Source organism: Metarhizium acridum (genome assembly GCF_019434415.1).
Source record: "Metarhizium acridum strain ARSEF 324 chromosome Unknown scaffold_31, whole genome shotgun sequence".
NCBI lineage: Eukaryota > Fungi > Ascomycota > Sordariomycetes > Hypocreales > Clavicipitaceae > Metarhizium > Metarhizium acridum.
In genome coordinates, this window is record NW_027094018.1 from 396,441 (window position 1) to 407,931 (window position 11,491).

At 53.7% G+C, this 11,491-nt stretch overlaps 5 protein-coding genes across 5 annotated transcripts; all 5 read right to left on the reverse strand.

The window, feature by feature from the left end:
* Positions 1-613: 613 nt before the first annotated feature.
* MPP10_1 (U3 snoRNP protein) lies at positions 614-2,909 on the reverse strand (the record flags this gene model as incomplete). The annotated part of the gene is made up of 1 exon (XM_007808922.2): positions 614-2,909. The coding sequence occupies exon 1, from the start codon at positions 2,840-2,842 to the stop codon at positions 614-616; it is 2,229 nt and encodes a 742-aa protein (XP_007807113.1). The 5' UTR covers positions 2,843-2,909.
* A 270-nt stretch (positions 2,910-3,179) lies between these two features.
* J3458_004969 (uncharacterized protein) lies at positions 3,180-5,857 on the reverse strand. Its single transcript, XM_007808923.2, has one exon. It carries the CDS (start codon positions 5,477-5,479, stop codon positions 3,488-3,490), a length of 1,992 nt encoding a protein of 663 aa, XP_007807114.1. The 5' UTR covers positions 5,480-5,857; the 3' UTR covers positions 3,180-3,487.
* A 290-nt stretch (positions 5,858-6,147) lies between these two features.
* On the reverse strand, positions 6,148-7,010 carry J3458_004970 (uncharacterized protein; the record flags this gene model as incomplete). The annotated part of the gene is made up of 2 exons (XM_007808924.2): positions 6,148-6,802; positions 6,865-7,010. The coding sequence occupies 2 exons, from the start codon at positions 7,008-7,010 to the stop codon at positions 6,148-6,150; spliced, it is 801 nt and encodes a 266-aa protein (XP_007807115.2).
* Positions 7,011-7,927: 917 nt separating this feature from the next.
* Positions 7,928-9,400, reverse strand: CRP1_1 (Cruciform DNA binding protein; the record flags this gene model as incomplete). The annotated part of the gene is made up of 1 exon (XM_066118530.1): positions 7,928-9,400. The coding sequence occupies one exon, from the start codon at positions 9,398-9,400 to the stop codon at positions 7,928-7,930; it is 1,473 nt and encodes a 490-aa protein (XP_065976050.1).
* A 1,695-nt stretch (positions 9,401-11,095) lies between these two features.
* On the reverse strand, positions 11,096-11,491 carry CRP1_2 (Cruciform DNA binding protein; the record flags this gene model as incomplete). The annotated part of the gene is made up of 2 exons (XM_066118531.1): positions 11,096-11,255; positions 11,469-11,491. The coding sequence occupies 2 exons, from the start codon at positions 11,489-11,491 to the stop codon at positions 11,096-11,098; spliced, it is 183 nt and encodes a 60-aa protein (XP_065976051.1).

The window sequence follows — 11,491 nt, forward strand, 5'->3', positions numbered from 1 at the left end:
CGCCGCGCTGGGCGAGTCGGCTGCCGAGACGCAAGCTCGTGTAGAGGAGGCGAAGAAGACGGCTACCGACTTGACGGGCCTGGTGCGTAAGAAGAAGGCCAAGGAGGAAGAGAAGCCCGAGCCGGCTGCGCCAGCTACCAATGGTAAGCGGAAAGCAGAGGACGAGGTGCCCGAGGCTGCGGAGTCTCCTAAGAGGGCCAAGGTGGAGGACGAGCCCGAAGTGGCGAGGGAGTAGGGCATCTTGTTTTTTCCTTTGGTGTTGCGGCGTCGGCCTGGGCTGGTCGGTGGTTTTCGTGTGATTCAATCTGTATAGTATGCACAATGACCAATATTAGTTATCAGCATCATCTATGTGGATATATGTCATTCCATTACGTGCATGTGTCAAGTCCCTATTTTAAATACACCAACATAGTAAAGTCTAGTCGACCGTGGGGGAAAAAAACAGAACTTGAGCGGCGAAAATGATTGCTTGCCCCGACAATGAGAGAGTACAGCCAGAACACACCATCTCTGGATGATACTGAACAGGAATTCCACGCAAAATGTAACAGGTCTACCCAAAACGCCACTAATGCCATACACTCCCTGCCGGATTTTTCCATGTCTCCGTTTACAACTTGAAGCTGCCGCTGGTAACGGCCTTCTTGGGCTTGGCCTTGTTCCCATCGACGTCGGTAATCTCGCCCTTGCGGTTGATGACCTTGACGCCGCCCTTCTTCAACTCGGCCACGGTGTCGCGCTGCATCTTGGCCCTCGTGCCCAGCTTCTTGTCGCTGTGGGCATCCGCGCCGCCGGCCTTGCGGACGCGCTCCTTGTGGCGCCTGCGACGGCGGGCTCTGTCCTCGCGCGACATTTCCTGCCGGGCGACGGGCAGGCCGGCCTTGGTGACGACCTCGCCCTTTGCGACCGAGTCCTTGTCCGCGCCGGCCTTGTAGATTTCCTGCGGGGCCATGCGCGACGACTCGCCGGCGACGCCCTGCGCCGTCGTGGGCTGGGCGTCTTCCATGGCGACCGTGGCCACGTCCGAGACGACGCTGAGCTGGGGCGCTGCTGGCTTCGGCTTGTAGTGCCAGCTGGAGAGGGCGTCGAGGCGCGCAGACACGTCCTTCCACATGGCCTCAATCTCCTTCTCCTCCTTTTGGAGCTTCTCGTCCGACTTGCTGACGTAGGTGTCTGGGTTGGTGTTCTTGATGTGCTCCTCCTCGTAGACCTCGGCGAGGCTCTTGTTGGGCTTGCTGTCGTCGAGCTCGACGAGGCCGCGGCGCGTGTGGGCGGGGAGGCTGTCTGTGTCGGGGCGGCGGCGGAGCACTTCGTCGAATTCCTGGGACAGGATGCGCCGCTTGATGAGGTCTTCGATGGACTCGCTGATTTCCGGGGTGATGACGGGGATGGGCTTGCCGACGTGCTCAAAGTCCACGTCTTCTTCGAGTAGGGAGTTCATGGGGCGGTCCGCGGCTGCGGCTTCACCCGACAGCGTCCATTCGCGCTTAGCTATGGACGCGGCTTCGAGTTTGCGGATTTCTTCGGCGAGCTTTGCCTGCCGCCGTTCGTGGGTTGAGCGCCTTGATTTGGGGTCACCAGCTGAGACGTCGGAGAGGGCATCGTCCGAGTCTTCATTTTCTGACTCGTCGTCGAAGAGGTCGCGTTTGACGTTGGCCATGGCCCTTTCCATGTCTTCTTCGTTGGGTTGCTGAGGCGTGAGATGCATTTCCTTCTTTTTCGGAGGTTTGCCGGTCTTGTTCTTTCTCGAGGGGGGTGCGAAGAAATCTTTGTAGTACACTTCGTTGGCGTTGAAATCGTTGGCCTCATCGTCATCATCTTCGTCTGCCATGACTTCGTCATCGCTGGCGCCTTCCGGCGCATCAAGTGCCATGTCTCCGAACGTGGGGCCATTGTCATCATCAGATTCCTCATCGTCGAGGGGCTCGTTATTGTGTTTCTTTGGTGGCTTGGCATCGGGTTTTGACGACGCCAGGGGGTCAGCGTTCCAATCTATGTCTTCATCGTCGCTGGCGTGGTCTGTGTTTGGGTCTCCTCTGGCATCTTGGTCCTCAAACCACTGGGTCTGCTTGTTGAAGTCATCGATAGAGAAGAAGCCGTCGTTGAGTCCATTGGGGTCTTCGACGTATTCCTCAGCCTCGCCCTCGTCGTCTTCTTCGACGTCTGATCTGTCCTCTTCCTCTTTGTCATCTCCGTTGCTCTCCAATTCATCTTCAATTGCTGCTTCTGGATCCTCATCTTCGTCTTCGTCTTTGTCTTCTTCATCCTCATCCCCGTCTTCATCGTCTTCATCCAGTCCATTTACCCCATACTCTCCCTCATCCTCATCAGAGTCAACCTCAAACCCATCTTCAGCAAACGTCAAACTCTTAGCCTCGCCCTGCTCATCCTCAGAATCAACCCCTAGCGCAACAACCTCCTCATTTTCCTCCAGCTCATCCAACACGCCCTCTGAAAACTTCAACACGCCTCCGATAATTTTCTTCGCCTGCTGCCACACCTGGCCCGTCTCAAAACCATCTACGTACACCTTTCTCAGCTTTAGGACATCATCAGAAACCTTCTCCCCTCCTCTCTTCCTCTTCCTGCTCTCTCTTAAGCGCTCCTGCTGCGCATCGCCAACCTGAGCGGCGAATGCTTCCAGGGTATCCTTGACAATGCTGAGAGAATCGCTTGGAAGAGAGGCACTCGGCTCGAGGAAAACGTGTCGATTCTCGGGTTGCAAATTGGCCAGAAAAGAGGCCATGTCCACGGCCGATGCGGGTGCGGGTGCCATGATGGACTGGCCGGTGAGCGTGTGTGACGTCGACGTGAGAGTCGGCGAAGTGGCTGCAGCCATGCTCTGAGGGAGGCGCCCGTAATGTGATTGCTGGAACGTGAATATGTTCCTTGATGTGGTGCCAATAGAAATCTATATGCCAAATGGCCAAATCTCAAAGTTGCAAATGCTGCGACTTATTCTGCCATCTGGGAAAAATTTTGGCTCACCGCCCGCAATCCGCCCAAGCCCCGCAGGAGCTACTTGTGTTGCGGGTCGCGCGGACGTAAAGACCCGCGCAGTGCCAAGTCTCCATCTTGACACCAACACATTTCAAACAACACTTTCATATGTAATATACTTTTACTATCCCAGACATACGAATTCATAAGCAGAAAATTCTAATCCAAGTTGAGTTCGGGTGTATACGAAATAATTCGTCCTATTATATATGTGTTGTTTAAGCTCAAAAACAATGCTGCAAACTCCATTCAACATATGCAAGCCAATGCCCTTAGCTAGCCAGCTCTTGCCAGACCATGATATATAAGTCGGCCACTAAACTATCAACCATTGCTGACCTGTGCTGCTAGTTTGAATGCCAACGTAATTCTTTGTTTCTGGGGATGCCTATCTCGTAATGGCACAAGAGCTGGATCTCCCATGCGCCAGAAAGATCCACACAACTGTTCGACGATATGTCAAATAATGCCTTCTACAAATGGCTTATTGACCTCTTCGGCCGCCTGTACTCATGAGTGTGATTTTCTGTTTCTTCTTCTTCTTCTTGCCGCCTCCGCCTCCGCCTCCGCCTCCGCCTCCGCCTTCACCAACAGGAGCTGCGGTACTTGCGTCGCCAGCCTTGACGCCTTCCATAGCCTCAATCGCCTCGATCTGCATTGCGAGCTCAGCCGTGCCCAGAAAGTCCTCATCTTTGAGCCATCCATCATCCACAGCAGGCATCGTGGGCTGCAAATCGGGAGACACTGGTACAACCCGTGTACCCCAGACAGTTCGCTGTGTTGATGGGCTGGTCGACATGGAAGCCAAGGTCTCAAATCCTGGTCGTGGATCCGGTGGTGTTGTGCCAGATTGGCTAGTCAGTGGTTGGAACTCAGACATATCCAAAGCCGGGGAATTATCTTCTTCCACAGGTTCCAGTGCTGCATGCTTGCGAGCAGAGACTCCGAGTGCGCCGCGGAGAGCCGCTGCCTCGAGACGTTCCGACTGCAGCCTCTCGCGCTCTTCTTGAGCAGCCTTCTCCCGATTCCTCTTCCTTCTCTTCTCAATATCACCGGAAAATGACTGCAATATCTCTGCGGACACAATGTCTGTCCAGTCACATTCCAGGAAGCTTATGATACAGCCCTGCGGGAGATGTGCCAAATACTTTGTCCGCTTTCGGAGCACCTCGTCCACCACATGCCCTGTAGAGATGTGCTCAACGCGGGGGAGTAATGTTGACGGGAAAGCAGCAAACGACCCGTACTTCGCTTTCAAGATCCTAATATCGAGGGGTGACAAATACAAGTGCGGCGGAGCGCTGTAGAAATAGAAATCAGCATGTGAGGATGGCTTCGCTGCTGATGAGCTTGAATCTTCTGAATGTGAGCCGCTGCTATTCGACGCTTTCAAAGCATTCGTCCTTTCCTTTGCTGCTTGAACAGCTTTGATGGCCTTCTGAGTCCACTCCGAGTCCGCTCCAAACAGCGTCTCGTCTTCCTTTTCCTGTTTCACCAAAGCCTTTGTCTCCTCTTCATATTGGGTGGCCATATACTCTGCAGTACCCTTCATGATTCTTGAATAGTCCAAAACATTTGCCGCAAAGTGCCACGGCACATCATCCCCCCAGTTGAGAACCTCAGCGCCACCCTCACGTGGCAGAGCCAAGGTAGAACTTGCTTTCCTAGCCATGAGCCGTAGGACGACATCATCTCCCACTCGAGGCAATGGACTTTCCTGTCCAGCATAGAACCGAACAGCTTTAGCTTCGTGTAGATAAATGATGTCCTCACAGATGGGGCACTTCTTCCAACGAGCCCCCTTGCCTGATTTAGCATCATCGCTGTTCGAGTGCATAAATCGAATCAAGCAAGGGAGGCAGAAGATGTGCCCACACTTGGCCATACGAGGAGCAACGGGCTCTGAGAGGCAAATTGGGCAAGAAGCTGTTTGTGATTCCGAGGAAGCAATGATCTGCAAAACATCTGCCCAGTCCAAAAACACATCGGCATCGACCTCATGCTTTGTGTAGGTTCCCTCCGGAGAGACTACAAAGCGGTAATTGGAATGCACATATCTGGATTTATCAACGGCGTGACGACCGGATCCAGGCCCCCAGCTGGGATTCCTGCGATATGACCTGGGATGGTAGCTGTGGTCTTGGAAGTGTCGGGGAGTCGTGTAATTTAGGAGATGGGTAATTGATGTCTGGCCTCTCCTGCTCGATGGGTTCCGGAGAGCTCGGAGCTCAGCCATGGCGTCATGCTCGTCAGGATTGCCGTGAAGTCTTTGATCTGCACTGGGTCTGCGTTGATTCTTGTGTTGCTTTCGAGAGGCCTGCCCCTTTCTGGGAATAGGTTGTGTAGAAGAAAGGCCGGGTTGGCTTGGACGGCGGGTCGATTCGAAGCTTGAAGTTGCCGGACCAGCTTGTGGCTGGGACGGATAATTCGTGGACGTAGAAGGCGTCTTGCCCGCGACAGCGTTCGAAAGACTCATGTCGGCCTATGCAAGGCAGGCAAATTGTTCAAGAAACAAATGCGGGAAGTCGAAGATGAGCCAGGATGCTCGAAAGAGTGGATGGAATTTGGGACTTCAATCCTTGATTCCGATGGCAATGGTCAACATGCCCATCCCGACGCGACTTCGCGTCTCGACGATGCAGTTCTCTTCGCTGGGAAAGCCGCGACCCACGCTGATTTGCGACCGCAGGTGGTATCGAACCGCTCTCTAGCCGCTGCTTATGAAATAAAAAACAGATAGAAAAGGAATTGTAGGTTGGATACGATGGAAGCAGAGTGATGACTCTCTCGGGAGGGGTCCAACCTGGACGGACCCCGGCAGTGGTGGTGGAGGCAGTCAAACCAGTAGAGTCAGTGGGGCGAACCGTGACGAAGGTGATACTGCTGCGCGGAAGATCTGGCAAGGGGAGCAAGTGGTTAGTCATTATCATGCACGTGACTGTTGACTTTGGATCCCATGATGTCTCGGGCTGCAGTCGTTGGGAGGAGTAGTGATACCGTGCATTTATGCCGTCCTTTTACAGGAACCTCAAATTATTTTGGCAATAAATACATTAATTTCCCACTATATACTCCGTACTATCATGAGACCAGAACAGGACAGCTCAGATGTGTGGTCATACCAAGCTACTGCAGTAATGTAACCTACAACTCATCTCGCGAACCCCCAAATAACGACAAAAAAGACTTCCAAAGCGGTCCCTTCCCGCTCTGCGCCCTCTTCTCATCAAAGACAGCCTTCATAATCGGCACCAAATCCAGCACACCCAGCTTTCGCTCTGAGCGCTTCCACCCCAACTCATCTGGCAACCTCTCCTCCGTCAGCCACACCCTCACGCGCTCCTTTGGCGCAATCCAAGTCTTCGCCGAGGGGAAACTAAACGCAGGCGGCACTTCACCCTCCTTCATCATCATAAGCACCAGACTAGCCTCCATGTAAGCCAACAGCTGTTCCCGGCTCGATAGTCTCTCAGGCTCCGACAACGCTTCCACACGGAGGCGACTCTTCGCCATGGACGCTGCGTCCACGTAGTCGGTCGGGCTGTCTTCCAGGAGGGCGGACACCCGTGCAACGTCGACAGCGATATTCCTTTCCATGGGCGTCATGTCATCGCGAGACAAGGAGCTGATGTGCTGCAGGATCCCCGGCGTGTTGAGGTCCTCGAGGTCAAAGGAGTCTTTGCCCCAGCCTTTAAAGAACACACTCGCGGGCCTGGTGCCGTACGCGGGGACGGTGTTGAGAGCTTCAACGACGGCATCGCCAAAGTGTTTAACCGAGATGTTTCTGCCGTTGTGTGGTCTTTATCGGTTAGCTTTCGTAGACCCAGCTCTAACAGACAGGCTGCGTGAGTTGAGACGTACAGATATCCGTGGTTCGCGAGAGTGTTCACCATGGGGCAGGGACTGCGAGAATCGTCCGGGCCTGCGGCTTTCCATGGTCGCAGTGCAGCAGCTGCTGAAGCGACGGCTGATGCAGCCAAAGAAATGACAGTAAGTGTGTGCAGCATTATAAGACGTAGCTTTCGTTAGCAAATCGACAAATGCCGGGTTGAGCTTTCCCTTAGCTACAGCGAAGCCACCAAATTTGCATTCCACCTCAGCTCCTGGTATGACCAAAGCGAAATCCATCAACAAGCCGATGACGGCCAAAAAGGATAGCGTTGCCTTTGTGATGGATGTGATCTGTCCCTGGTTCGTTCACGTGTGCGCCCACAATCACACGCGCAAAACAACGTGGTCTCGGGGAAAACACATCGGCGCGGCAACAGCTCCCGTGATTAATGCTCATGCCGGCTTACTGTCCGTGCTGCAATTGGTGGCTTCAGTTGGCACTCACAACGTGTAGATAATGAGTTTGACCAGGTTGTAATTGGACGGGGTCGTGCATCAAGCCTCACCAACTGCTACTGAACCTGGACACGGCTAAATGTGTGGCATTGGGCAGCATGGAATTGTAAGGTTATATAGTAGTAAGGTGGAATAAACCTGGAGAAAAGTCAATCACATTACCGGCTGGTTGTCTAGGCAAAGACTTTAAATGTACGATTTTATTTATTGATATTATCTCGAGGTATCCCCAGCACCAGTAATGATCTCGCATGTTGAGTCAGTCTCATGACACTTCCAACAAGCTGGTTGTACATGGATTCCAATGGCAATTCCAATGCTGAAATAAACACATGAAATGAGCGGCATCGAAAATGATCGTGAATTAGGTATACGACGCTGCACCCTTGGGCGTCGGGCGTCAGGTCAAGTCCCTGACCACTTTTCTCTTATTCGCAAAAATCTGAGGGGAATCATTGACAACTCGTACAAAGCATCCTCAACAGGCAAGAAACCACTGCATATATCACCTTAACAAAAAGCCCCTCCCAACCCTCATTATCCTGTTATGTTCCCACAACCCGCAAGGAAAAATTTTTTATTTCAACTTGGCCTTGAGCTTGCTGAACATGACACTCAGGCGGCTCTTCTTCTTGTCATGGGCAGCACCACCCTCAGCGGCAGGCTTGCTCTCAGTACCATTGCCATTGGTCGCGGGCGTCGCTGATGTCGCGGCAGGAGGCTCAGAAGCCTTGGTTTCGGCACCCGTAGCTCCATTGGCAGCGGCGACAGTAGTTGAGGCCTGAGTGCTTGCTGCTGCAGGCGTGGCGACCGTAGGCTTTGTCTCGGGAGCTTTTGTTTCAGCGGGCTTGACGGCGTCATCAAGAGCAGGTGCCTTCTTCGCTTCATCAAGAGCAGGTGCCTTCTTCGCTTCATCAACAGCAGGTGCCTTCTTCGCTTCATCAACAGCAGGTGCCTTCCTCACTTCCTTAAGCAGCTCGCTCTCGACCTCCTTCTTCTCCTCGACCGCGGAGGTGCTTACAGCAGCCTCGGGGCTCTTGCCAGCCTCAGCAATAGACTCCTTGACCTCCTTGGGAACTGCAGGTGAAATCTTCTCCAGAGGGCTGTCCTTCTTGTCACTAGCAAGTGCTGCCTGGGCGGACTCGGGTAGCTTGTCCTTGACAGTGTCAGGAAGGTTCTTGTTGATGGTATCAACAGTTGCCTTCTTGGCGTCGTTTACAGCAGGAGTAGCATCTTCGGAGAACTTGTTAACTGCCGCAACAGCAGCCGCAACAGCAGCACCACCAGTAGCTGCGGCAGCTCCTAGGATAGTGCCAGTGTTCTCTTTCTTCTCGGTTCCAATGCCAGAAGTGCCGACAGAAGTAGCAGGAGCCTCGGGAACCTTTTCCTTGATTTCTTCCTCGACCTTAGCCTTGTCCTTGACCTCCTCAGCTACAGCAGATGCTTCGGGTGCGGCGCCGGCTTTCTCCTGGCTCTCCTTGACAACCTCGGGGACCTTGGGCTCCAGGGGAACCTGACCAGCGAGGGCGACAGTCGTAGCACCAGGGCCAACCGAGTTAACGGTAGCGTTGGTAACGTCGGTTTGATCGCCCATAGGGAGGCTAGACTCGGGGATTATGGTGCCAGACGTGGGAGGGACCTCGGTGGTGATGAAAGGAGGGCCGCCAGGAAGGGCGTCGCTCCGCTCGTATGACCCCTTGTCTAACTTGACGTGCTCATTGATATTCTGAGCGGCAATCGACTCTGGGATCTTCTCACCGGGGGCAAGCTTAATGGGGTTGCTAGTGCCAGGAGCTGTAGCTGGTAGAGGATTGATGCTGAGGGTCTTATCATCCAAGTCGGCAGCCTCGTTGGAGGGCGTCACAGGGAAGCCTCCGGGGACGTCAGATGGGGTCGCAGTAGCTTCTGCTGCGAAAGGAGTGTCAGTGGCGGGAGCAGCCTCGGCGACGTTGGTCTCGGGCTTGGGCTCAGAGGCGGGGGCGGCGGCAGCAGCAGCAGCAGGCTGCTTATTGGCGGGGGCGGCCTTCTTCTTGTTGTTCTTCTTGGCCATGTCGGCAACGGTGGTGGATTCGGGGGTTGCGGTGTTGATGAAGGGAGCTGCAGCGAGTGCAGGCTGCGCAGCTTCCGAGCTGGAGAGGTCGTCGGGGGTCAAGAAGTTATTGACGTTGCCCTCGTGGTCGGCTTCGTGCGGGTAGGACTCGTTGATGGTCCAATTGTTATCGACGACAAACTAAATGGTGAAGAAAGGAGGGAACGGATAGAGTTAGCCAAAGACTTTGACCTGCGGACGACACTTTGTGCGCCAATTGATCAAGAAAAGATGACAAGTCTGGGAGTAAAATGTGTGAATGACAGGTGGACACAGCGCACGGGGCGGGCGTGACGTGAGATATATGCAGGCGGGGAGGCTGGCGCAAGTCAGAAGTGCGCGCAAGTGCGAAAGTGAACCCAGGGGCTGAGCTTGTACTGGCCGGCGTGTGCGTCCGGTGGGTCCAGTGTCGTGTGCGGAGGGCTTTTGTACTTTGTTGCAACCTTGGAGCAGGGCTTAGTAGCTTTTTGGGCCACTTCTGGTCGCCTGGGACAGGGTTGGACTGATCAGTGGCCTGTGGGCGGCTGGGTGGAGCGATTCAATCCAGCATGCAAGTGTTCGGCAAGTCGTCAGGCTAGATGGGTCAGGGGCCCGACAGCGTGTTGCCAGCCTTACTCCGTGCTATGCGGTGATTTCTTTCGGTCGTCTTGCTGAGTTTGTTTTGCCATGTTGCAATTGCGCAATCTTCGACTTTGCAGACAATGCGTGCTCCGTTGCTTGTTGGTCGCAATTGACCCGGCCCTGCCGCCTTGTCACTAGCCAACACGACCGGTCAGCCGGCGCAACCACCATGGACGGAACCAGCCAAACGACGACAGACAGTCGAGATGACTCGGCGACGATTTGAGACGCTACCGGCCATGGTACTCCGTATTACCACGGGCTCCAGTTTGATGCCAATCAGGACAGAGTGGTTGCATGTGGTCTTCCCACCCAGTCGACATGGTCTTAGATCGGTACGGAGTACGTCAACATCTTTTTGGCTGTCTTGGACCGTGTGGCCGCATCCAGGGCTCGATTATCCGTCTATTGTATCTGTCCTCGATAGGTGCGGTCGCACAGCCAACGCATCGTCTCACCCTTAGGTGATCTCTTTTCGAAGCCTGCATCTGACGGAACCTCGAGGAAATTGAATGCACCCAATAGTGCCATAGATGCGCAGCAGTATTTGACCAGGGTGATAATTTCGCCCGAGAGCTGAAGGCACTTCGCACGTTCGTTCCCAAAATTGACCCGTTCGGTCAACCCCTGCAGTCTGGAGTGAAAATGAGGCGCCAGCCATTGTCACAATGTTGCGCTCCGTACTAATAATAGGACTGTTTGTTCCCTTTGTTTTTTTTTTGTTTTTTTGTTTTTTTGTTTTTTTTTTTTTTTTTTAGGGAAGAGAAAAAAAAAAGCAAATTTTCAATTCACAATGGTATGCTTCCCAATTTGCTACTCTCCATGTGCAACAGGGGTTGGGTGGCGTAGACGTTGTCGCATAAGTACAATTGGTCGTCGAAATTCTCCGTAGATTCGGCAGGGTTGGTGGTTCCTCTCGTCGACCGTCTGTTTGTCGCCCAATGCTCCCGGTCGCGTCCTTACGGGACGAGGTTTGATTGCATTTCGGCATGGCAAGGGAGGGAGAAGTAAAGCAAGACGATAAACGAGCTCGCATCAACTCACCTTGTAGTATATCTTGCTTGATGCATCTTTCTCCGAGAAACTGACTGTCTTTTGGAAGCTGGTCCCTTGCTTTTCGAGCTTCACCGACTTGGTCCATCCATCAAACGAACCGGTAACGAGAACGTCGGATACATCGCCAGTGGGATTTTCCCTGTATTGCGCGAGATTGTATAGTTAGCCATGTGGTCATATCGAAATTCAAACTGTTGGAAGTTGTTGGAACAACGAATAGCTGGTGACATGGACTCATGGTCTTGCAGCCACCAGTCCAGCGTGGGCAAAGCAATCGAGGCAGGCGCGTCCAACAAAAGGCGGGGGAGGAAGGAGCTTTGCACATCAAGCCAGGAGCCGTGATCGCACTTACCACTTGAAGGTATAGCTGCGCAT

Excerpts from the sequence above, each read along its gene's own strand:
- J3458_004969 (XM_007808923.2), bottom strand. The coding sequence starts at position 5,479 with ATGAGTCTTTCGAACGCTGTCGCGGGCAAGACGCCTTCTACGTCCACG.